We start from the raw sequence: 26,698 nt of genomic DNA, 5'->3' as shown, positions 1-26,698 counted from the left end.
AGAGATATACCTGCTGGAGTGAGTGCTACAGGTGGGTGCTGCTATGGTGTCCAGCGAGCTGAGATAAGGGGGGACTTTACCTAGCAGGGTCTTGTAGATGACCTGGATGGAGCCAGTGGGTTTGGCGACGAGTATGAAGCGAGGGCCAGCCAACGAGAGCGTACAGGTCGCAGTGGTGGGTAGTATATGGGGCTTTGGTGACAAAACGGATGGCACTGTGATAGACTGTATCCATTTATTGAGTAGGGTATTGGAGGCTATTTTGTAAATGACATCGCCGAAGTCGAGGATCGGTAGGATGGTCAGTTTTACAAGGGTATGTTTGGCAGCATGAGTGAAGGATGCTTTGTTGCGAAATAAGAAGCCAATTATAGAGTTAACTTTGGATTGGAGATGTTTGATGTGAGTCTGGAAGGAGAGTTTACAGTCTAACCAGACACCTAGGTATTTGTAGTTGTCCACATATTCTAAGTCAGAACCGTCCAGAGTAGTGATGTTGGACGGGCGGGCAGGTGCAGGCAGCGATCGGTTGAAGAGCATGCATTTAGTTTAACTTGTATTTAAGAGCAATTGGAGGCCACGGGAGGAGAGTTGTATGGCATTGAAGCTCGTCTGGAGGGTTGTTAACACAGTGTCCAAAGAAGGGCCAGAAGTATACAGAATGGTGTCGTCTGCGTAGAGGTGGATCAGAGACTCACCAGCAGCAAGAGCGACATCATTGATGTATACAGAGAAGAGAGTCGGTCCAAGAATTGAACCCTGTGGCACCCCCATAGAGACTGCCAGAGTCCCGGACAACAGGCCTTCCGATTTGACACACTGAACTCTATCAGAGAAGTAGTTGGTGAACCAGGCGAGGCAATCATTTGAGAAACCAAGGCTATCGAGTCTGCCGATGAGGATGTGGTGATTGACAGAGTCGAAAGCCTTGGCCAGGTCAATGAATACGGCTGCACAGTATTGTTTCTTATCGATGGCGGTTAAGATATCGTTTATGACCTTGAGCGTGGCTGAGGTGCACCCATGACCAGCTCTGAAACCAGATTGCATAGCGGAGAAGGTATGGTGGGATTCGAAATGGTCGGTAATCTGTTTGGTGACTTGGCTTTCGAAGACCTTAGAAAGGCAGGGTAGGATAGATATAGGTCTGTAGCAGTTTGGGTCAAGAGTGTCCCCCCCTTTGAAGAGGGGGATGACTGCAGCTGCTATCCAATCTTTGGGATCTCAGACGACATGAAAGAGAGGTTGAACAGGCTAGTAATATGGGTTGCAACAATTTCGACAGATAATTTTAGAAAGAAAGGGTCCAGATTGTCTAGCCCGGCTGATTTGTAGTGGTCCAGATTTTGCAGCTCTTTCAGAACATCAGCTGACTGGATTTGGGAGAAGGAGAAATGGGGAAGGCTTGGGCGAGTTGCTGTGGGGGGTGCAGTGCTGTTGACCGGGGTAGGGGTAGCCAGGTGGAAAGCATGGCCAGCCGTAGAAAAATGCTTATTGAAATTCTCAATTATAGTGGATTTATCGGTGGTGACAGTGTTTCCTATCCTCAGTGCAGTGGGCAGCTGGGACGAGGTGTTCTTATTCTCCATGGACTTTACAGTGTCCCAGACCTTTTTTGAGTTTGTGTTGCAGGAAGCAAATTTCTTCTTGAAAAAGCTAGCCTTGGCTGTGTATATTGGTTTCTAGCTTCCCTGAAACGTTGCATATCACGGGGGCTGTTCGATGCTAATGCAGAACGCCATAGGATGTTTTTGTGTTGGTTAAGGGCAGTCAGGTCTGGAGAGAACCAAGGGCTATATCTGTTCCTGGTTCTACATTACTTGAACGGGGCATGCTTATTTAAGATGGTGAGGAAGGCATTTAAAAAAAATAACCAGGCATCCTCTACTGACGGGATGAGATCAATATCCTTCCAGGATACCCCGGCCAGGTCGATTAGAAAGGCCTGCTCGCTGAAGTGTTTCAGGGAGCGTTTGACAGTGATGAGTGGAGGTTGTTTGACCGCTGACCCATTACGGATGCAGGCAATGAGGCAGTGATTGCTGAGATCTTGGTTGAAAACAGCAGAGGTGTATTTAGAGGGCAAGTTGGTTAGGATGATATCTATGAGGTTGCCCGTGTTTACGGCTTTGGGGTGGTACCTGGTAGGTTAATTGATAATTTGTGTGAGATTGAGGGCATCAAGCTTAGATTGTAGGATGGCTGGGGAGTTAAACATGTTCCAGCTTAGGTCGCCTAGCAGCACGAGCTCTGAAGATAGATGGGGGGCAATCAGTTCACATATGGTGTCCAGAGCACAGCTGGGGGCAGAGGGTGGTCTATAGCAGGCAGCAACGGTGAGAGACTTGTTTTTTAGAGAGGTGGATTTTTAAAAGTAGAAGTTCAAATTGCTTGGGTACAGACCTGGATAGTAGGACAGAACTCTGCAGGCTATCTTTGCAGTAGATTGCAACCACCCCCTTTGGCCGTTCTATCTTGTCTGAAAATGGTGTAGTTAGGAATGGAGATTTCAGAATTTTTGGTGGTCTTCCTAAGCCAGGATTCAGACGCGGCTAGAACATCCGGGTTGGCAATGTGTGCTAAAGCAGTGAATAAAACAAACTTAGGGAGGAGGCTTCTAATGTTAACATGCATGAAACCAAGGTCATCAAATGAGAGCGCCTGGGAAATAGGAGTGGAGCTAGGCACTGCAGGGCCTGGATTCACCTCTACATCACCAGAGGAACAGAGGAGGAGTAGGATAAGGGTACGGCTAAAGCTATGAGAATTGGTCGTCTAGAATGTCCGGAATAGGGAGTAAAAGGAGGTTTCTGGGGGCAATAAATTAGCTTCAAGGTATAATGTACAGACAAAGGTATGGTAGGATGTGAACACAGTGGAGGTAAACCTAGGTATTGAGTGATGATGAGAGAGATATTGTCTCTAGAAACATCATTGAAACCAGGTGATGTCATCGCATGTGTGGGTGGTGGAACTGAAAGGTTGGATAAGGTATAATGAGCAGGGCTAGAGGCTACAGTGAAATAAGCCAATAAACACTAACCAGAACAGCAATGGACAAGGCATATTGACATTAAGGAGAGGCATTCTTAGTCAAGTGATCATAAGGGTCCAGTGAGTAGTGAGGTTGGTTGGGGTAACGGCGATTCAGACAGCTAGCTGAGCCATCGGTAGCAAGCTAGCATAGGATGGAAGTCTGATTTTAGCCACCTCGTGCGTTTCCGACGGTAGATTAGTGGGGTTCCGTGTGGTAGAGGGGATCAATCCAATTGGCAAAATAGATATAGTTATAGTGACCCAAGAAAAATTGTCCGATAGATAGACCTATTCAGATAGCAGCCGATAAGACAGCTAACGATTAGCGGGCCGCAGATGGGCGTTCAGGTAACGTCGCGACGGAGGGGCCAGTTAGATAACTCCCTTGGGCAGATAACGTCGGTAGTCCAGTCGTAAAGGAATGATCATCATAGGAACTAAAGGAATGATCATCCTCTTGGCAGCATTTAGTTTGTGACATTTGACACAGGTGAAGTTTTCAGATAGGTCCTTCACTGGGATGACTGTGAACATGTCACATAAAATGTATTTAATGGCCTTATGGTTGACGATAGAGTCAAAGGAGTTTTCACTGCTTAATGTAGAAGCGGGAGAACACCCTTTATTCAATTCAGCTATTTTGCGTGCTAGCCAAATAGGCTGCTAAAAGGCTACTAAAGGGATCCAGGGACAAATCTAGCGGTCCCAGCACTGTGGCTATCTGCATCGCTGGATCCAAAATAAATCATGAAAACTGGATATAAAATACTTAATATAACTTATAATCAGATAATTAAAAGTATTCACCGTTTGTCAGAGAACCACCACGGCAGCATGGACAGGTAACAAACAGCATGGACCTGCTGTCACGCCCTGACCTTAGAGAGCCTTTTTATTTCTCTATTTGGTTAGGTCGGGTGTGATTTGGGTGGGCAATCCAGTTTTTCAATTTCTTTGTTGGCCGGGTATGGTTCCCAAACAGAGGCAGCTGTCTATCGTTGTCTCTGATTGGGGATCATACTTAGGCAGCCTTTTTTCCACCTTTAGTTTGTGGGATCTTGATTTTGTTAGTTACTGTATAGCCTGCAGAACTTTACGTTCGTTTTGTATTTTGTTGGGTTTTGGTGTTCATTTTAAATAAAAGTAAGATGTTCGCCTACCATGCTGCACCTTGGTCTCATTCTCTAAACGAACGTGACAGAAGATCCCACCACAAACGGACCAAGCAGCGTTGCCAGGAGGAGCAGACATCCTGGACATGGGAGGATATCTTGGATGGTAAGGGATCCTGGACGTGGGAGGAGATCCGGGCCGGAAGGGATCGCCTTCCATGGGAGCAGACGGAGGCAGCGAGGGAGGAACAACGATGACACCGGGGTTCGCGACCACGAAGGAAGCCCTAGAGGCCCCCCCCATATTTTTTGGAGGGGGCACACGGTGTGGTTGGCGGAGCCAGGTATCAGACCAGAGCCAACTCCCCGCACTCGCTTTAAGGAGCGTGTGACCTTTCAGGCACCATGTTATGCGGTGATACGCACTGTGTCTCCAGTGCGCATTCACAGCCCGGTGCGCTCGGGGGCCAGTTCCCTGCACTTGCCGTGCGAAAGTGAGCATACAGCCAGGACGGGTTGTGCCGGCTCAGCGCTCCTGGTCTCCAGTACGCCTCCTTGGTCCAGGATATCCTGCACCGGCTCTACGCACTGTGTCGCCAGTGTGCCTTCACAGCCCAGTGCGTCCTGTGCCAGCGCCCCGCACTTGCCGGGCTAAAGTGAGCATCCAGCTAGGACGCGTTGTGCCAGCTCTACGCTCCAGACCTCCAGTGCGCCTCCACGGTCCAGTATATTCTGTGCCAGCTCCATGCACCCGGCCTCCAGTGCGTGTCTCCAGCCTGGTACGTCCTGTGCCTGCTCTACGCACGAAGCCTCCAGTGATGATCCATGGCCCGGAGCCTCCAGTGATGATCCATGTCCCGAAGCCTCCAGTGATGATCCACGGTCCGGAGCATCCGGCGACGATTCACGGTACAGAGCATCCGGCGACGATCCACGGTCCGGAGCTCCCGGCGACGATCCACGGTCCGGAGCATCCGGCGACGATCCACGATCCGGAGCATCCGGCGACGATCCACGGTCCGGAGCATCCGGCGACGATCCACGGTCCAGTTCCACGGAAGCGGAGGGATCAGCGAGTAGAGCGGCGTCTACGTCCCGAACCGGAGCCGCCACCGAGGCTAGATGCCCACCCGGACCCTCCCCCATGTAGTCAGGTTTTGCAGCCGGAGACCGCACCTTTGGGGGGGGGGGGGGGGGTACTGTCACGCCCTGACCTTAGAGAGCCTTTTTATTTCTCTATTGATTTTGTTAGTTGCTGTATAGCCTGCAGAACTTTACGTTCGTTTTGTATTTTGTTGGGTTTTGGTGTTCATTTTAAATAAAAGTAAGATGTTCGCCTACCACTTGGTCTCATTCTCTAAACGAATGTGATACCTGCATCCCATGTTCTTTGCACATCAGTGCAAAATAACCATGTCTGTCCCTGTTTCACTGCATTCTCAACCTGCAGAAAAGAGAATAGAATGTAACTTATCTCCCAAAAGCATGGGAGGACAATAACTCCCAAAATAGACTGCAATGATGATGTATATTTCATACATAGTGTTAAAAAATATTGAGATGATCAAATGCCAACAGCAACACATACAGTTTACTGCTATTTTATAGATGACATGGTGCAGGTGTTGTGCTAATTCCATAACAAGTCCAAGAAATACTAATTGAAACCATAACACAACTCACACTTCAGGCTCATATCTAAAAGTCCTACGACTGTCTCGTCTAGTGTGCTGACCTTCCATAATATTGCTGCTGCATGGCTATATGATCTTCCTAGTCCTGTGATGGATGAACACCCTGTAATTTGTACTTCCTATAACTCAGTAACAACGACCCAAGGATGATGGTACGGATTCCTGACACTGGCTAGGCTCAACATATGCTTTTAAATAGATGTAGTCCCCTTCCGACTTCATTAACACACACCCGACCATGCTACTGTGCAGGTACTGATAAGCCTCGGAGCCTTTCAGGTGGTTCATGGCTTGCCCATCGCTAGCGATGGATTCAATGAAATAACATAAAAATACTACGGGGCCACTTTTTCACATTATCCTCCCATCCTTCGATGGTATAGGGGTGAGGGAGATTAATGTCGCCTTGTTTTAAAGTTGTTTTAGTATGCTCCCAACTTTCGCGACTGCTGATCGTGTAATGTTAAACTTGCTAGCCGCCGGTTGTTTACACTTTGCCGGAAGTTGGTCCCATAATGCGAGCAAACAATCATGGGATTTAGGAATATTGTGGATATGCTGTTTTACCGTTTGTGTTATTTGTGCTGGTCTAATTCCTGTAATGGAAAATCAGAAGAATCTGTGTGCTCATGTATAGTTCATATGGTGCTCTTCGATGTCCCAGGTTTATGGCAATGATGAACAAATAATTGAATCTTTACTTATAGTCAGACATTTATATGTTATGTATAACTTCTTGTCAATACGGGGGCGCTGTTTTCACTTTGGAAAAAATCGTGCCCAAATGAAACGGCCTTGTACTCTGTTCTAGATCATACAATATGCATATTATTATTACTATTGGATAGAAAACACTCTCAAGTTTCTAAAACTGTTTGAATTATATCTGTGAACAGAACTCATTTGGCAGCAAACTTCCATACAGGAAGTGAAAAATCTGAAAACGAGGCTCTGTTTCAGGGCCTGCCTATTCAACTGGCTTTTATTTATCGATATTCATGCACTTCATACGCCTTCCACTAGATGTCAACAGGCAGTGGAAGGTGGAATGGGGTGTCTAGCTTGATCTGAGGCCGAACGAGAGCTTTTGGAGTGACAGGTCCGGTATTTTCTTTGTCTTCGACGGCACGCGAGGGACCTCGACATTGTCTTCTGAAAAGCGTTCGGTATACACGGCGAATATCTCCGGCTCTGATTTTATTTGATACATATGATAATAACATCATAAAGTAGGTTTTTTCAACCGAATTTTATCAGTTTATTCAACGTTTATTGGGACTTTTGGAGTTTTCCGTTCTTTGCGCCAAGAGAGGATGGGAATGTTAGCAACCTTGGCTAGCATTGTGGCGCGAATTCGACAGAAGAAATGGACATTCTAAAACCAAACAACGATTTATTCTGGACCAAGGACTCCTTGTACAACATTCTGATGGAAGCTCAGCAAAAGTAAGAAAACATTTATTATGTTATTTCGTATTTCTGTGTAAAATGTTGACTCCTATTCTCCGCCGTGTTGGTGAGCATTGTCTCACAATAACGCAAGCTGTATGTTATGGTAAAGTTATTTTAAAAAATCTAACACAGCGGTTGTATCTTTCATTTGCCATACAACAAGTATTTTTATGTAAAGTTTATGATGAGTTCTTTGGTCAGATTAGGTGAGTGTCCAAAATATCTCCGGAGATTCTGGTGAATCGTTGCTACGTATTCACAATGTATAACCAGGATTTGTAGCTATAAATATGCACATTTTCGAACAAAACATAAATGTATTGTATAACATGATGTTATAAGACTGTCATCTGATGAAGTTGTCCAAAGGTTAGTGATTAATTTTATATCTTTTGCTGGTTTTTGCGAAAGCTACCTTTGCGGTGAATAAATGCCGTTGTGTGTTTGGCTATTGTGGTAAGCTAATATAATTCTATATTGTGTTTTCGCTGTAAAACACTTAAAAAATCGGAAATATTGGCTGGATTCACAAGATGTTTATCTTTCATTTGCTGTACACCATGTATTTTTCAGGAATGTTTTATGATGAGTATTTATGTATTTCACGTTGCTCTCTGTAATTATTCTGGCTGCTTTGGTGCTATTTTTGATGGTGGCTGCAATGTAAAAATATGATATATACATCAAATGTGCAAATTTTTGAACAAAACATAAATGTATTGTATAACATGTTATAAGACTGTCATCTGATGAAGTTGTTTCTTGGTTAGTGACTAATTTTATCTCTATTTTGTCAGTTTTGTGAAAGCTACCTATGCGGTGGAAACATGGTGAAAATATGCGGTTGTGTGTTTGGCTATTGTGGTTAGCTAATAGAAATACATATTGTGTTTTCGCTGTAAAACATTTTAAAAATCGGAAATGATGGCTGGATTCACAAGATGTTTATCTTTCATTTGCTGTATTGGACTTGTGATTTCATGAAAATTATATTATATGATATCCCTGTCCCGTTAGGCTAGGCTATGCTAGTCAGCTTTTTTGATGAGGAGGATCCCGGATCCGGGAGGGTGATGAAGTAGAGGATAAAAGGCATGCAGTGCCTTCGGAAAGTATTCAGACACCTTGACTTTTTCCACATTTTGTTACGTTACAGCCTTATTCTAAAATGGATTTGTCACGCCTGCTCACACTCCCCCGTTCTGGCGCTCGAGGTCACCAGGCTGCCTTTCATTACGCACACCTGTCACCATCATTACGTGCATCAGTGTTCATTGGACTCACCTGGACTCATTCACGTTTTGATTGCCTTCCCTATATCAGTCTGTTTCCTCTGTTTCATCCCCGTGTCAGCATTATTGTCATTTCCGTTTTCCGTGTCCAGATGCTGCCCATATTCTGTTCCTCTCTGTGATTATTAAATGTTCACTCTCTGTACCTGCTTTTCGTCTCCAGCGTCGATCCTTACAGGATTAAATAAATAAATATTCTCAGCAATCTACACACAATACTCCATAATGGCAAAGCGAAAACAGGTTTTTAGAAGTGCTTGCAAATGTATATATTTTTTTACACAGAAATACCTTATTTACATAAGTATTCAGACCCTTTGCTATTAGACTCGCAATTGAGCTCAGGTGCATCTTGTTTTCCATTGATCATCCTTGAGATGTTTCTACAATTTGATTGGAGTTCACCTGTGGTAAATTCAATTGATTAGACATGATTTGGAAAGGCACACACCTGTCTATGTCTCACAGTTGACAGTGCACGCCAGAGCAAAACGAAGCCTAGAGGTCGAAGGAATTGTCCTTAGAGCGCCGAGACAGGATTGTGTCGAGGCACAGATCTGTGGAAAAGCACCAAAAAATGTCTGCAGCATTGAAGGTTCCCAAGAACAAAGTGGCCTCCATAATTCTTAAATGTAAGAAGTTTGGAACCACCAAGACTCTTCCTAGAACTGGCAGCTCGGCCAAACTGAGCAATTGGGGGAGAAGGGCCTTGGTGAGGGAGGTGACCAAGAACCCGATGGTCACTCTGACAGAGCTCTAGAGTTCCTTTGTGGAGATGGGAGAACCTTCCAGAAGGACAACCATCTCTGCAGCACTCCACCAATCAGGCCTTTATGGTAGAGTGGCCAGATGGAAGCAACTCCTCAGTAAAAGTTACATGACAGCCCGCTTGGAGTTTGCCAAAAGGCACCCAAAGACATTCAGACCATGATAACTTCTTCTGGCTGCAAGCCCTAAGTCGGGATCAATATGACAACAGCCACTTCAAGTGCAGGGCGCAAAATTCAAAATATATTTTTTAGAAATATTTAACTTTCACACATTAACAAGTCCAATACAGCAAATGAAAGGTACACATCTTGTGAATCCAGTCAACATGTCCGATTTTTTAAATGTTTTACAGCGAAAACAGCACGTATATTTATGTTAGCTCACCACCAAATACAAAGAAGGACAGACATTTTTCACAGCACAGGTAGCATGCACAAAGCCAACCTAACTAACCAAGAACCAACCAAACTAACCAACAAACAACTTAATCAGATGACAGTCTTATAACATGTTACACAATAAATCTATGTTTTGTTCGAAAAATGTGCATATTTCAGGTATAAATCAGTTTTACATTGCAGCTACCATCAGAGCTACCGTCAAAAATAGCACCGAAGCAGCCAGAGCAATTATAGAGACCAACGTGTATTACCTAATTACTCATCATAAAACATTTCTTAAAAATACACAGCGTACAGTAATTGAAAGACACAGATCTTGTAAATCCAGACAATATTTCCGATTGTCTAAGTGTTTTACAGCGAAAACATAATATAGCATTATATTAGCTTACTACAATAGCCTACCACACGACCGCATTCATTCATCAAGGCACGTTAGCGATAGCAATAGGCACGTTAGCGTTAGCGAATAAACCAGCAAAAGATATTAAATTTCACTAACCTTCATAAACCTTCCTCAGATGACAGTCCTATAACATCAGGTTATACATACACTTATGTTTTGTTCGAAAATGTGCATATTTAGAGCTGAAATCCGTGGAATCGGACATGTTGACTGGATTCACAAGATGTGTATCTTTCATTTGCTGTATTGGACTTGTTAATGTGTGAAAGTTAAATATTTCTAAAAAATATTTTTTGAATTTCGCGCTCTGCCTTTTCAGTGGAATGTGGGAGGAGTTCCGCTAGCGGAACGCAGGGGCTAGACAGGTTTTAAGTAAATGTGATATTTCCGTTTTGTTTTTTAAATAAATTAACAAAAATGTCTTAACTTTTTTTGCTTTGTCATTTTGGGGTATTGTGTGTAGATTGATGAGGGGGGAAAACGATTTAATCAATGTTAGAATAAGGCTGTAACGTAAAAATGTGTAAAAAGTCAAGGTGTCTGAATACCATCCAAAGGCACTGTATGTATGCATTTTTTACTATTTAGATGTAATTAAAACAATGCAACTGTTGGAGCTCATGTGTTTGATGTGATTGATATGTGACTAGGTGCATTCTTGTCAAATAATCTTTATGATTATGGATACATTCTGCAATAAATTAATCTGGCTTGGAATCTGCAACAGAAGATGTCAAAAGGTTTTCAGGTAAATGCTTGATTACACCATGAACTGAAATAGAATTCACCTTGTTCATATAGTTGGCAGACATTAAATATTAGACCTCCACTGGCTGAAGGAGAAGAGGATCTGGCAAAATAAGGGTATGTTGCCAATATCATCTATGTCAGATTTTCCTAACTCCAGTCCTCGAGTACCCCCAACAGTACACATTAACATTTTAGCCCTGGAAAAGCACAACTAATTCAACTTGTTAACTAATCATCAATCCCTTGATGAATTGGATCAGATGCGCTTCTCCAGTGCTACAACAAAAATGTGTGCTGTTGGGGGTACTCGAGAACTGGAGTTTGGGAAACGCTGAACTAGGTAGCTAGCTTATTTGCAGAAAACTAGCCTATTCAAACAGTAGCACATTATAAATATCTGACTGCTACTAGGATAGTATTCACAAGACCAAATTCCTAAACAAGCCAACAAATATTAGTTACAGTAAATTAAATATGGAACAGTAATGAAAATGTTCAATATATCGTTTTGGATCAAGATAGCTAGTAGCTAGCTAGCTGACAGCCAAGGTGTTGCCTAGATGAAGTGCAGGAGCTTGCATGGATGTGTAGTCTTGCATGATATTTACAGTACTTTGATGATAATTAGCATTTTTTAATCCGAGAGTAAATAAAACTGAATTGATTGATAAATGTCACCTTGACCGAGAGAGATTTTCACAGTTATCAAAATGTCATGCCATGGAAAGCCTACACGAAACACAGACCTTTTTTAAGTGGTTTTAAAATCCCCTATGAGAAAAATGTATGTTGAAAAACTATTGGAACCATTTCCGTGTTACTTTGACTGCTAGATTTGATGGGTATTATGACAACAACACTGGGGTACCCTATTGTAAGATGTTTCATTCATCCACCTGTTTATTTTAACCATAGAGATAGTTAGAGGACACAACATGTACCTGTCACATTAGGGAGAGGCTATACGGACATTCCTGGTGCCCTAATAGATGAGAATGTCGTGCAGCTCGAGTTGAGACGGAGGGTTTCGGTTCCGTCAGTTCTGTCAGTTGTCCCGATGAGCCCTTCCCAGCTAGCTAGTTTATGCGCTGGTTCATGCTTGTGGCTAAAAACTCCAGCAATAATTTGAAACTTGTCTGTCGAAGTTGAAACTTGGGAGAGTGTTCAGAAGCATTCAGTTTTTATTGGAGTAAAAAAAAAAGTACATTTTTGGTGAAAATCACTACAATGTAGGTGCTTTAGCTGTCACCCTGGCCGTCAAGCGGGAGTGAAGGACACATGCCCCATGTTGTGTTGCTAGCTTGCAGCGCAAACTCACACCATTGAGCAATAAACTGTATCACAGTGACATCCAGATGGTTACGACCAATGTTACAAGTTATTTCTCGTGTAGGCTGCCATACTACTCAAAATAAAATGAAGTGGGATGGAAGAAATTGGCCACGTTAACTACCACTTGCGACATGTGATACAGCTGCGTTCGGAAGCCACTGCTGCAAGCACCTCAACTGCTGCAAGCACCTCGATACAACACCATTGCACATTCATAACATCAACTAATTGCTTGTCATGGTGACATCCAGATGGAGACCAATACTACAAGTTTTTTCTCCCTCGCCCATCGAAATAGACTTCACTTTCTTTTACAAGTTTTAACTAGCACCATATTCTATTGTTGCCAGCATAACTGATTGACTGAACCAAATCCATTCCTCTCCACTCGACTCTCAGCTGCATGACATGCGTCATCAATTTGGGCACCAGTGTCCGTATAGCCTCTCCTGTCGCATTATGGCATCTGTGAGAGCATGGGCAGCGCCATTGATGCCATATCAATTTTGAAGTAGTTAATTTTCTTCTACTACTTCTTTGGTAAACAAACTGAAAGGGTGCATACTGCCACCTGGAGTGTGTTGTTTGAACAGGTATAAAGTCAAGGTTGATGATTTACTGCCATCTGCAGTTATGGAATGTTTGTGCACAAGTATAATTCATTGGCTGATCCCTCCTGATGACCTGGATGGTATTATGTTATCCATTAGATGCAGTAAAGAAGTCAGTGGAACGACCAAAATAATGGTAATACCATGGAAACGCGTGGGGAAAGATCCAGAATATCTTCATTGCCAGCTAAATTTGCCTACATTTAGGCTATTGTTTTTATGTGTATTTCACAATATGTTGAGGTAAAAATCGGAGTATATTGCTTGTATGGATGTCAACCCCAATATACGTTCATGTCATCATCACCAATGAACTGCATTAAAGTTAAAATGACTTTGACTACCAACACCGATTTCTGTAAGCTCTCTATTCTACCAGCTCATAATAACACAAGTTAGCATTTAGCAGTCACTTCTTCTAAACCTGAAAAGCATATGTGGGAACTCCTTCAAAACTGTTGGAAAAGCATTCCAGGTGAAGCTGGTTGAGAGAATGCCAAAAGTGTGCAAAGCTGTCATCAAGGCAAAGGGTGGCTATTTGAAGAATCTCAAATATGAAATATATTTTGATTTGTTTAACACTTTTTTGGTTACTACATGATTCCATATGTGTTATTTCATCGTTTTGATGTCTTCACTATTATTCTACAATGTAGAAAATAGTAAAATAAAGAAAAACCCTTGAATGAGTAGGTGTTCTAAAACTTTTGAACCCAAAATATAAGCTTGTTTTACTCCAATGTTTGTAAACATTGTAAAAGTTAACAAATGCTGTATAGCCTCATAACATTTTTAAAACAAAAATGTTTACGTAATGGATGGTCAGTCCTTGCATCCATAGCTCTGTCTATTAATCTGAGAGTGGTAATATTTCTCCTGGCCCATCCCTCAGCTTTTTACCAAAACATACGCGGGGCGACCGTTTAGTTATTGTTTCATTTGTGGATTTGCCCTTTAAACAGCTGCGTATTATCAAGATATCAAAGTGTCACCAACAAAAAGGTAAGCAATAGGCCTATAGCAAATGCAGCATATGGCATTCATTTTTCACATGTAAATAGCACGTTTCAGTAGCGCTCAAAGCATGCCATTCCATGAGTGCAGCATTTTTTTTCAACTCAAATCAATGAGCCCAATCAGTCCTCCATGACAACAAAATCATAAACAACAGAGTAAGACTGGCTAATAAGTCCTTAGTTTTGGGTTCATGCTCAGGTAAAACAATTTGGCTAATCTATACTTCCATATTTCCAAGTCCTATTCTTGAAGATCAAGGGGTATAACATGTATTGGAATGACTGGAATTCTGACAGACTTTGGTTTTCAATGTAAAGATATAATTTAATTGTATTATTATATGTAGTAGAATGTGATGGATTAGAAGAAGCCTACATTACCAACCCATAAAGTAAAATTGAACATCCATATATGGTCAGCTATGTAAACTTTAACATTGATTTATCCTGCAATAGATGTGGTTCAATTAGTAACATAAGTAATCCAAAAGTAATGTAATGTAATCAGATTACATTACTGAGTTTGGGTAATGCAAAAGTTACATTACTGATTACAATTTTGGACATGTGACTAGTAACTGTAACGGATTACATTTAGAAAGTAACCTACCCAAACATGTTGATGTGTACACGCAACTGAGGTCTCTTTTGAAACTTCTAGTAAGTCGGGGGAAGTTAATAGTACAAAAAGTGAGAATGACTGGGTTACAGTGGCAAAGAAAAAGGGAAACGAGATGTAAAGCTGTGGTGGAAAATAGGAAACCACTAGACTCGTTCTTAGTCGGAGTGAGGGTTTTGGAACAATGCTACTTGGGAAATCCGTTTAACATCTCGAGGAAAATCTGGAATGTGTGGAGGCTGGAAGGTGAGAGTCACAATAATTGGTCTTATTTAGATTTGTTGTGTGTCTGCAGAGCAGAAGAAGCATGTTTCAAGACTATTTAACTAGGCAAGTCAGTTAAGAACAAATTCTTATTCACAATGACAGCCTACTGTCAAACCCGGACAACCCTGGGCCAAATTGTGACCCACCCTGTGGGACTCCCAATCACGGCCCGGTTGTGATACAGCCTGGATTCGAACCAGGGTGTCTGTAGTGACGCCTCAAGCACTGAGATGCAGTGCCTTAAACCGCTGAGACACTCGGGAGGCACCTGTGCCTGTGTAGGATGTATTTTGGAGTGGACTGTGATTGAATAAGTGTGATGGGTTTTGTAAGTTGACCTATTTAATTTTGTATGATGTCGTTTTCCTCCCTTCCGAAAAGTTTTTTTACTTTTCTTATTCAATTCCCCGTTCAGTTGGTGGCGGTAATGCACCATTAACATTGGATGCTAACCGCCGTTAAACCCCATCGAAGAAGAAGATGACGTGTGCACGCGCCCAGCGTCATAGCTGTATGAACCAATGGTATGTTACTATTCAGGAAATCCCTCCTCCATGAAACCGAAAGAGAATCGCTCTCTGGTTGGCGGTACTTCCTTCCCTTGGTTATATGTTAAACGTGCTGTTGCCTTGTGTGAGCAGCTAGTTAGGTCAATACGGGAAAGGGGGGGACCGTGGAAAAGGTGAGTGCCCGGCTTGTTACTATGCTAAGGAAACGAAGACAACAACATTAAACACAAATTATGAACTCGTAAAATGATTCACGCTTTTTTTTTTAACTCGTATTTGCAGCTGACTGAGGCCAACTGGGAAACGGTGTTCATTCACTAGCTAACGGGGGAGGCGGGTAGCTAACGTTAGCATAGCTAGCTGCATCAAGTGAGTATGGCAGCCATTGTATATCGATCCAAGCTGCGTTTTCGGCGAACTGTGTGAAATCACATTTTGTCAAGAATCAAATGCTTAGGGTACGTTTTCAAACCAGTTAGTGTTTATCGTGATATTTCTCCCACTTGTAACGTTATAGCATTATTTGGTGAACAAAACCGCGTGAAACCATGCAATGATGTGCGGCCTAGCTTCTACGCGCAAAGTGTTGTATTGCCCACTGCACTGTTGCTAGCTAACTAGTTGTGTGCATTGGTCTCATCTTACATCTAACGGTAACGGCTACTATAGCTAGTTAACTACTGCCACTTTTAACGTTAGCTAACAACACTTGTTCTTTCAGCAAATTTTTGTGAACTCGGTGCCGTTAACTGAAATTGTTTGTGCAGAGTGAACACTCCAAAGGAACTCAGACCTTTCAAAAGATCCCCGGAACCGAACTAACACCATCTCGACAGGTGGTCTGGGTTAGGTTCGCTTGGATTCCTCTGCCCGGTTTCCTTTTTTAGAGCATTGTGAACACGAAGCATCTCAGGTTTGCTTGTCATTATTCCTGCACCACACACTAGGCTATTGCAATACCGTGTCCCCTGCCATAAATCCTCACATTGATGCCACAAAAGAGAGAAGAGGTGGGGGGGTTTGCAGAAGAAACGGTCTTTGGATATTGATTGGGATTGTCAAGGCTGCAATTCCACTGGAGTTTTTAGTTCAGATTATTTGTATGCAATATGTCTTCTATATGTTAAGAGAGCTCCAGAAACTGTTTATTCGATTGTGGGGTTTGAATAGTGTGAGAATAACAACATGGGGGTACAAAATCAATTCTAGCTCTTAAAGGTGTAGTAGCCTACGTTGTGTGTAAATTGAATTAGTGTTATTTAATCTGCAGTTATTCTAGTATTTATTCTGTTACCTATAATTATGTACATTTTAATAGTATCTTCTGATTAATTTGTCTCATCTTTTAACTAAATGCAATTTATTTGCTTACAAAATGTACGTAGGTATGTCTAGCTGTCTGATACCACTTTCTGATGGAATGGCTTGGCCTGCACTTTGTAAAGACCGAGTGCATTGAGTGAATGTTAAAAAATATCTAGGTTCCTTTCAAAACATAGCAATGCGAATGTAATCAGTACTCTGACAAAATAGGTGAACTGGCAAAAGAGTTGTCGTCATTCAAAGGCCATCCAACCGGCCTCACAACCACAGACCATGTGTATAGTGTCGTGTGGGCAAACGGTTGCTGAAGTCAACGTTGTGAACAGAGTGCCTCATGGTGGAGGTGAGGTTATGGCATGGGCAGCCATAAGCATGGACAACGAACACAATTGAGTTTTATCGATGGCAATTTGAATGCATAGATACTGAGACCCATTGTCGTGTCGTGCGATTCATCCGCCGCCATCACCTCATGTTTCAGCATGATAATGCAAGGATCTGTACACAATTCCTGGAAGCTGAAAATATCCCAGTTCTTCCATAGCCTGCATACTCACCCATTGAGCCTATTTTGGTTGCTCTGGATCAACGTGTAAGAATGCACATTCTAGTTCCTGATGATATCCAGCAACTTTGCAGAACCATTGAAGAGAAGTTGGACGACATTCAACAGCCCACAATCAAAAGCCTGATCAACTCTATGCAAAGATGATGCGCTGCATGTGGCAAATGGTGGTCACACCAGATGACTGGTTTTCAGCTCCACATCCCTACTTATTTTTTTTAAGGTATATGTGACTAACATGCATATCTGTATTCCCAGTCATGTGACATCCATAGATTAGGGCCACATTTATTTTTTTCAGTTGCATTTATTTTCGTTCAGTATAGGACTATACCGCAATATGTTTAGATGGAGTTGTTGGTTACCATAGCCAATTTCCCTCTAAACACAACATGTAAGGTCCTTGGACTAGGAGTAACGTTAGGCTCTTTTAGTCCATTATTGGGCTAGCTAACCTTTAGCCGGCCTCACTTGTAGCTTGTGCTGAAATTATTTAATTGTTCCTGTAAAATAATGATCAGCTGTATAAATTGCAAAAAAAATCGTGAAAATTATGCGTTGGTCATTATTTCATACCCAGTGCAACAGGCCATGCTAGTCCTGAAGGTCTGTATGGTGTTACACAAGATCTCAATGGCACTCCTTCATATCTGGTTTCAGATTTTAAGATGTCCCACTCGTCATCACGTGGCTCCTCGCGCAACACTGACTGCAAGGTCTATGTGGGTGACTTAGGCAACGGGGCTGCTAAGGGGGAGTTGGAGCGGGCGTTCAGCTACTATGGACCTCTGCGCAGCGTCTGGGTGGCCAGGAACCCGCCTGGCTTTGCCTTCGTCGAGTACGAAGATCCCAGAGATGCTGAGGATGCGACGAAGGGCATGGATGGCAAGTGAGTACATGTGAGATTGCATACAGCAGCCCGTTATTCTGTGGATTCATAGGGCTTAATCTATAACACTTTTGTCTTCAATATTAAATATTTCAGATTTTTGCAGACCTAACACTTTCACAAGACCTGACACTTGCTAGCAGGCTATATATGCCATCTATTCTTAATCCACTGTCCTTTTTCAGAGTGCTCTGTGGTTCTCGCATAAGAGTGGAGTTGTCAACGGGCATGTCTCGCAAGTCACGCTACGGCCGCCCCAGCCGTCGGCACTTCGACCCCAACGACCGCTGCTACCAATGTGGCGAGAGTGGCCATTATGCATATGACTGCTCTCGCTTTAGCAAGAGGGGAGGAGGCCGTCGCCGCAGCAGGTACAGTGTAGAGGCCGCCTGCTTCAGAATGTTTCTTTCACTGTTAATTGGAATGTCACTTTTGTTGAATGATATTCAACAACATTGTGGCTCCAAGATAATGTAATTAGTGTAGCGACCATACATATACTGTATGTTGATCAATGATCCTCCTCTCAGGTCCCGCTCACGATCTCGCTCAAGGTCCAGAGGAAGGCGTTACCGCTCACGCAGCCGAAGCAACGACCGTGACCGGTGAGTGATTCTGTTTCACAAAAGGACCCCTGCAAGTTGACTTGAAGAGACTTGGAGTCTCCTATGAAATGTTTTTATTTTATTATTATTCTAACTGACCTTGGACCCGTGTCTGATATTATAAGGCTGTTTTTACACAGGCAGCCCAATTCTGATATTTTTGCCAATTGGTCTTCTGACTGATCAGCTCTTTTGCCGGTAATTTGGCAAAAGATTAGAATTGGGCTGCCAGTGTAAATGCAGCCTAAGAGTTCTCTTAATTGCTATTATCAGCTTCATGAGTTCCGTTATCTCCCTCTAACAGGCGTAATAGATCCCCATCATACTCAAAGCGCAGAAGCAGGTAAGATTGAATCTACTGCTGAAATCGGTGAATATACTATATTTTCTGACTGTTTATTATAAAAAATAAAATAAAAATTGGCTTGTGTAATTTGTAGCTACCATCCCAACCCTTAGTTTACATATAGCGGCTAGAGCTGCTTTGAATAGATGACATGACATGACACAGAGGGTATTGTGTTTGCACGGTAGATCTGGGTCCCCAGCACGTTCCAAGTCCAGAAGTCCAGTGCGCAGATCCAGGACCCCAGTCCGTCGGTCCAGGACTCCAGTGCGCAGATCAGTAAGGTAAATGATAGTCAGTCATGACGTTGTCTTTAAACATGGTAGGCCTGTCGTCTAGTTCTTACTGCGACAGATGATGCTACTGAAAGTAATGATTGATCGAAAGTGCGTGATTGTGGGGCCTCCTGAACGGCGCAGCGGTCTAAGGCAGTGCCCTGAGGCGTAACTACAGATCCGGGTTCGATCTCTGGCTGTATTGCAACCGGCTGTGACTGGGAGACCCATGAGGTGGCGCACAACTGGCCCAGAATCGTCCGGGTTAGGGGAGGGTTTGGCCGGCATGGGTGTCCTTGTCACATCGCACTCTAGCGACTCCTGTGGTGGGCCAGGCGTGTGCACGTTGACAAGGTCGCCAGTTCTACAGTGTTTTCTCCGACACATTGGTGCAGCTGGCTTCCAGATTAAGCGAGCAGTGTGTCAAGAAGCAGTGCGGCTTGGCAGGGTTGTGTTTCGGATGACACATGGTTCTTGACCTTCGCCTCTCCGGAGTCCGTACGGTAGTTGCAGCGATGAGACAAGACTGTAACTACGAAAAAGGGGTAAAAAAGTACAAAGTAAAGAAAATGCGTGCTTGCTACTTTCGTTTTACTGACGACAAACTCCGGTTTCGAAAAGCCAGTGTTGCTCTTGAAATTAAACAAACGTGTCGCAAAAGCCCCACTCTAAACAGGGCTTTGCCACAACCTGATGGGGGCGATAAACTAATAGGGTTTTCAATGTAAGGCAGTGAAGTGGCAGGGCGAGGACAAGTTGGGGGAAGCTAAACTTTATGCAAGTACTACGCGATGGCTGCTGATACCTAGCACTACCTAGTCTGCTTGTTAGCACTCACGAGGTTGACACTTGGTTGGCTATCCAAATTATCGTGTTATGTGAATTTCCTGTAAGGTGGTTTTAATCAATGTTGTAAACCAACCAATATGGCACTCAAGAATGGACTATTGTATCATGGCAGATGTCCCTTGTTGTGAAATCTATTCCTTGGGAGAATAATACAGGACTTTTGCACAGGTTAAAGTAAACTCAATCTACATTCTGACTAGAAATGAGACGGTTTCCTAAATGGCAGTAACCAGGTTTCCATCAAACTATTTGAGTCAACTACCTGTCAAACTGAAGACAGACCTGGTGGAAACATTAAGTTGTTTTAAAGATGTTGATGAAACAAAATATGCTAGACAAGGGTGGATAGTTTTTTGTAGTTGATTAGATTCTGTGACGAATTGGGAACTATTTATTGTGCAATTGTTGATAGAATAACCGGTCACGCGATGCTATGCGGTGTGGTCCTCCCACTGCGACTTTAAAAAGCATGCACAGTTTATTAGGCTACAGATTAAATAAATTGAACTTCGGTGTGGTAAAAGTGCACTGTGATGAGCTTGATGCTCCTTTGCAATAGATCATTGGTGCTTGGCTGCCAATTGATAAATATAGATTCTTGCTCTTATCTGTAATCTCATCATGTAGCCTACCCTCTGCACTGTATCTGCAAGCTGTTGGCTAGAGCGCATGCCAATACCAGAATGGGCACATTTGCTGTTTAAAACAGACTTTGTGCCAAAACCAAGCTAAAAATGGGATGGAAATGCATAGCATTTGCTTTTTATTCGGTAAATGAAAGTTATGCTTTTTGTGTGCACTTCATTACGCACAGCCTTTTATTCGCAAGAAGTTGGTTTGATGTTAACACACCGCTGCTAGTAAAATGCCAATATAAAAATATTGGCTTGCAAATCTGCCACCTTTATGGAAACCTAGCTAGTGCTTGAAGTGGAATAAGTGCTAGTACAAAAAAAGAACCAGCCAGTCACGGCTGAACGATTAATCAAATTTGACTCGAAATTGCGATATTGATGTGCAATATCCATATTGCAAGAGGCTGCAATATTTTAACCTCTACTTCATCACCATCCCGGATCCGGGAGCATCCTCATCAGTAAAAAAGCTGACTAGCATAGCCTAGCATAGCGCCACAAGTAAATACTAGCATATAAATATCATGAAATCACAAGTCCAAGACACCAAATGAAAGATACACATCTTGTAAATCCAGCCATCATTTCCGATTTTTTAAATGTTTTACAGCGAAAACACTATGTATTTCTATTAGCTAACCACAATAGCAAAAGACTCAACCGCATATTTTCACAATTTTTTTACCGCATAGGTAGCTATCACAAAACCGACCAAATAGAGATATAATTAGTCACTAACCAAGAAACAACTTCATCAGATGACAGTCTTATAACATGTTATACAATAAATCTATGTTTTGTTCGAAAATGTGCATATTTGAGGTATAAATCATAGTTTTACATTGCAGCTACAATAAAAAATATCACCAAAGCAGCCGGAATAATTACAGAGAGCAACGTGAAATACCTAAATACTCATCATAAAACATTTATGAAAAATACATGGTGTACAGCAAATGAAAGATAAACATCTTGTGAATCCAGCCAATATTTCCGATTTTTTTTAAAAGTGTTTTACAGCGAAAACACAATATAGCATTATATTAGCTTACCACAATAGCCAAACACACAAACGCATTTATCAGCAGCAAAAGGTAGCGATCGCAAAAACCAGCAAAAGATATTAAATTATTCACTAACCTTGACAAACTTCATCAGATGACAGTCCTATAACATCATGTTACACAATACATATATGTTTTGTTCGAAAATGTGCATATTTAGCGGTACAAATCGTGGTTTTACAATGTGAATACGTAGCCAAAATGCACAAAATTCTCCGGAGATTTTTTGGACAGTCACCTAATCTAATCAAATAACTCATCAAACTTTACTAAAAAATACATGTTGTACAGCAAATGAAAGATACACTAGTTCTTAATGCAACCGCTGTGTTAGATTTTTAAAAATAACTTTAGTACGACATACAGCTTACGTTATAGCGAGACAGCGCCCGCAATAAGGGCGGAAAATAGGACTAAACATTTTCCACAGAAATACGAAATACCATCATAAATGGTTCCTACTTTTGCTGCGCTTCCATCAGAATCTTGTACAAGGAGTCCTTGGTCCAGAATAATCGTTGTTTGGTTTTAGAATGTCCTCTTCTCCTTTCGAATTAGCAACCATAGCTAGCCATATGGCGCAAACGTGCCCAACTTCACCTGACGCAAAGAAAAGAAAATTTCAAAACCCGCAATAAACGTTCAATAAACTGATACAACTCGGTTGAAAAAAACTACTTTATGATGTTTTTATCACATCTATCAAATAAAATCAGAGCCGGAGATATCTAACGTGTATACCGAAAGCTTTTCAGAAGGCAATCTGGGGTTCCTTCTCGCGCCTTCGAAAACAATGAAATTTCCAGACGCGTCATTCCAAAAGCTCTTGTTCGGCCTCAGATCAAGCTAGACACCCCATTCCACCTCCCACTGCCTGTTGACATCTAGTGGAAGGCGTATGAAGTGCATGTATATCCATAGATTTCAGGCAAATTAATAGGAAGGCCCTGGAACAGAGCCTCGATTTCAGATTTTTCACTTCCTGTCAGGAAGTTTGTTGCAAAATGAGGTCTGTTTTACTCACAGATATAATTCAAACGGTTTTAGAAACTTGAGTGTTTTCTATCCAATAGTACTAATAATATGCATATTGTACGAGCTAGAATAGAGTACGAGGCAGTTTAATTTGGGCACGATTTTTTACGAAGTGAAAACAGCGCCCCCCTATTGACAAAAGGCCATGTAAGTGAAAAACTCATCAGGAGGTGGAGCAAGCTGGGTGGAAAGGACCGGCGGAGTAGTGACTATGCTAGCAGGATATTATTATCTCCAATCTTTACAGATAGCAATCGTTTCCATAAATGTATGAATAGGTCTAGCTTAGCATGTATGGTAAGGCCTCGACTATCTTCCTATTCAAATGAGCTCGAAAAAAATAAATGGTAATATTCTTATTGTTCTGTTTTGTGTGGCTTCAGCGCTAGCGATAAAAAGTGAAAATAGAGACCAGTTCTAGTTGAGATACGCGTCAAAGCTGTCAGCCTGCTAGGCATCATTATAATTCAGAACCATGCATGCTAAAATCGCACGCTCATGTTTGAGTTTAGGCCGTCCAACATTTTTTTATATACTTTCGATTTTTTTGCTGGAGTTGGGAGTCCTCTCCTCTTTTGGCCGCTTCCCAATCCCACACACCACGTCCCGCCCCCTGTCACTCCAGCAGACAGTTCCTCGTGCTCGAGATTCACTCAGCATGCATTGACCAAAACGCATGCAGTCAACAGATTTTCCCAAACAAAATCGATGCAGCTTTCCACTATTCGTAATATAAATTCAAGTGTTCTATTATACTATTCGTTTGTATAACTAGCGTTTTGCAGAGAGCAAGTGATCTTAGCAAGCTCCAAATGTGCCTAAAAACAATAGCCCCTCATGCTAATTGCTAGTGACCAGATGGCTAGCGAAATCCACTGAGGGCAAACCTTGCTAGGAAACTTTTGCTCTAATACAGGCCGGGACCAGTGGTGGAGTATATCAGCACTGTTCATAATCTGAGGAAAGGGTAAATAATATTCTAAAATCTGTCTGCATGTACATTTATATAATTAAGGTCCCATGGGAAACAGTGACCAAAACTTTGATTCCTACTGTCACAACCATTTCCTTCCTTCATTTGTTATCATGCCAAACTAAACTGCATTCCAACTATATTCCAACCTTTAAAATTAGAATGATCATTCTATTTCTGTGATTCCAACAGTACCTGTTTTGATCTATAATAGCAAGTAATATCCCAATATTTGGTACAGGCCATATTGTGCAGACCTACAACCGGTATTGAATTGAGGATTTGAGGCCCCTCATTGCCCACTGACGCCAATGCTGTTTCTTCTGCAGTCGCTCCCGTTCTCGCTCCCATTCCCGGTCAGTGTCCCGCCCCAGGGCGCGGAGCGTCTCCAGATCTCGCTCCAGGTCCCGCTCAGCCACCACCAAGAAGAGGTATTAAACTTCAGAATCTCCTCATACCCCTACACCAGGGTTTCCCAATCTCGGTCTTCGGGGCCCCAAGGTGTGCACATTTTTGTTTTTTGATAATTTGAATCGGCTGTGTAGTGTTAGGGCAAAAAACAAATGTGCACCCCTTGGGGTCCCAAGGACTGAATTTGGGAAATGCTACCCTACATATGTTTTCTTTCATGTGGCACTGAAGTAAGACTTTTATTCATGCCTTTGGTACTGGAGACACTTAAATTCAACTCAGTCAAAATGGGTTGCCTCTGTCAGTACACTCGTTTTCCTTCTTTTGCACCACAGATGTCTTTCTCCAGGTCGCATCCCAGATTACTAGCCATTTTAGTTATGGTGATTACCAGATGCTTGTACAACTTTCAGGTTCTACCTTTTTTTTTGTCCCCAGTATCTAAACACAATGATTATTTTAATTAGGAGTAGTGCCTGGTGCAGTCAGCTGATGAAATAGCTATGCCAATGTTCATGTTTTGTTTTAAAGGTCGTGCTCCACCGAAAATGCTAATTGTCTTCCTGCCTTGTTTCAGCCGATCTAGGTCTCCCAGCCAGAGGAAAAGCCCCATACCTGATGCTGACTGACCATGGGGGCGAAACCGCTCCATGCCCTGCTGTTCCCCTATCCCCATTTGCCTCAGGGCTTGAAGCCATTTAACCCCTTTGTCCATGTATTTTGATTTCTTTCTCCTGTCAATTAGTTTATTTATCCCTTGGTGTTCATCTTCTGGCTTTGGCATTATTATTTCATCTGTATGTACAACAAATTCACGAACTGTACATTTCAATGGCTCTTTTTACAGTGGTGATGTTTTTAGCTTTCTGTGCATTTTGAATTTGTTATCCTTTGGCCAGTGTTAATGGCAAAAAAAGTTATTTTTCTGATATATTTGGCAATATATCAACTCCAGTCGAGTGCATTGAAGTGTACTCATAGCTGTACTAAAAGCAGAATGATTTGGGGTTTTATTTCATTTTCAATGTAAATGGCGGTATCTTTTTAATAAAATGAATCTTTACACTAGTGATCTGATTCATGATTGTCTGATGTGGATTTAGTCTAAGTCGATTGCTCACCTGTGTCTATTTTTAATTAACATAATAATAAAATCCCCATTTAAAAAATCAGTCTGTTTAAGCTAGAGGTCGATTTTGTATGGGCTACGTCTCAAGCCATTGCAATGGCCTTCCACATTTGTGGTGGAAGATGGCAGCTACAGGGCTGATTATCAGACCAGGAGACATCCCGAAAATCTGTCTTCACACAAGTCTGAGGTCAGTACTTCTGGGCTGTAGTGTCAGAACCATTTGGGATACAAACTAGACTGAACTAAATTATAAATGCTACATGTAAAGTGTTGGTTTCATGAGCTGAAATAAAATATCGCAGAAATGTTTCAATGACTAAAAGCTGAAAATTTGATTTGTTTACATCCCTCTTAGTGAGTATTTCTCCTTTGCCAAGAAAATCATCCACCTGGCAGATAAGTATAATATGACCCTACTATGGAAAAGGGAGACTCCTAACCAACCCATAAAGTAAAATGTAACATCCAGCTATGTAAACTTCAACATGGATTTATCTGCTAATGCCTCTTAAGGGGAAAGTAATCCGATTACATTACTGAGTTTGGGTAATCCAAAAGTTATGTTGCTGATTACAATTTTTGACAGGTAACTAATGGATTACATGTATAAAGTAACCTAACTAACCCTGCTGACATAACTAACGTTAGAGGCTAGAGCTGACCTGGCTGTGGTAGCTACTCATTCGCGTAGCTCATTCATTCACCTCAGTCGAGAGGGGATGAAAAATTAGCTGACGTTACATGTCAGTTAAATTACTAGCTCAGCACTGCTAATAAACACTAGTTTCGTGGGGGGGAGAAAGAGACAGATATCGGGGACGAAGGTCTGGGTGCCTTATAAGGATCCAACGGCGAGCGGGTAATCTCCCTTTACCATCGGTCCTATTAGCCAATGTACAATCAATGGAAAATAAAATAGACGAACTACGATCACGTATATCCTACCAATGGGACATTAAAAACTGTAATATCTTATGTTTCACCGAGTCGTGGCTGAGCGACGACATGAATAACATATAGCTGGCAGGTTTTAAGCTTTTTCTGCAGAATAGAACAGCGGCCTCTGGTAAGACAAGGGGTGGGGGTCATGTATTTTTGTAAACAACAGCTGGTGCACGAAATCTAAGGAAGTCTCAAGATTTTGCTCGCTTGAGGTAGAGTATCTCATGATAAGCTATAGACCACACTATTTACCAAGAGAGTTTGTATCTATATTCTTTGTAGATGTCTTATTACCACCACAAACCGATATTGGCACTAAGACCGCACTCAATGAGCTGTATATGGCCATAAGCAAACAGGAAAATGCTCATCCAGAGGCGGCGCTC

The 26,698-nt window shown here is 42.3% G+C and overlaps 1 protein-coding gene across 2 annotated transcripts; it reads left to right on the top strand.

Annotated features, from left to right (window-relative positions):
• The first annotated feature begins 15,331 nt into the window (after positions 1–15,331).
• LOC120031479 (serine/arginine-rich splicing factor 7-like) lies at positions 15,332–25,308 on the top strand. Of its 2 annotated transcripts, XM_038977267.1 has the most exons (9): positions 15,394–15,441; positions 15,551–15,637; positions 17,817–18,045; positions 18,231–18,416; positions 18,576–18,650; positions 18,955–18,993; positions 19,185–19,280; positions 24,157–24,258; positions 24,816–25,308. In XM_038977267.1, exons 3-9 carry the CDS (start codon positions 17,825–17,827, stop codon positions 24,865–24,867), a joined length of 771 nt encoding a protein of 256 aa, XP_038833195.1. In that variant the 5' UTR covers positions 15,394–15,441; positions 15,551–15,637; positions 17,817–17,824; the 3' UTR covers positions 24,868–25,308. The 2 variants fall into 2 exon arrangements, with proteins under 2 accessions (XP_038833187.1, XP_038833195.1); XM_038977259.1 differs by lacking the exon at positions 15,551–15,637 and having other exon boundaries at positions 15,332–15,441.
• Positions 25,309–26,698: the final 1,390 nt, after the last annotated feature.

Source organism: Salvelinus namaycush, chromosome 3 (genome assembly GCF_016432855.1).
Source record: "Salvelinus namaycush isolate Seneca chromosome 3, SaNama_1.0, whole genome shotgun sequence".
Lineage (NCBI taxonomy): Eukaryota > Metazoa > Chordata > Actinopteri > Salmoniformes > Salmonidae > Salvelinus > Salvelinus namaycush.
This window is presented reverse-complemented; position numbering and strand designations above follow the sequence as displayed.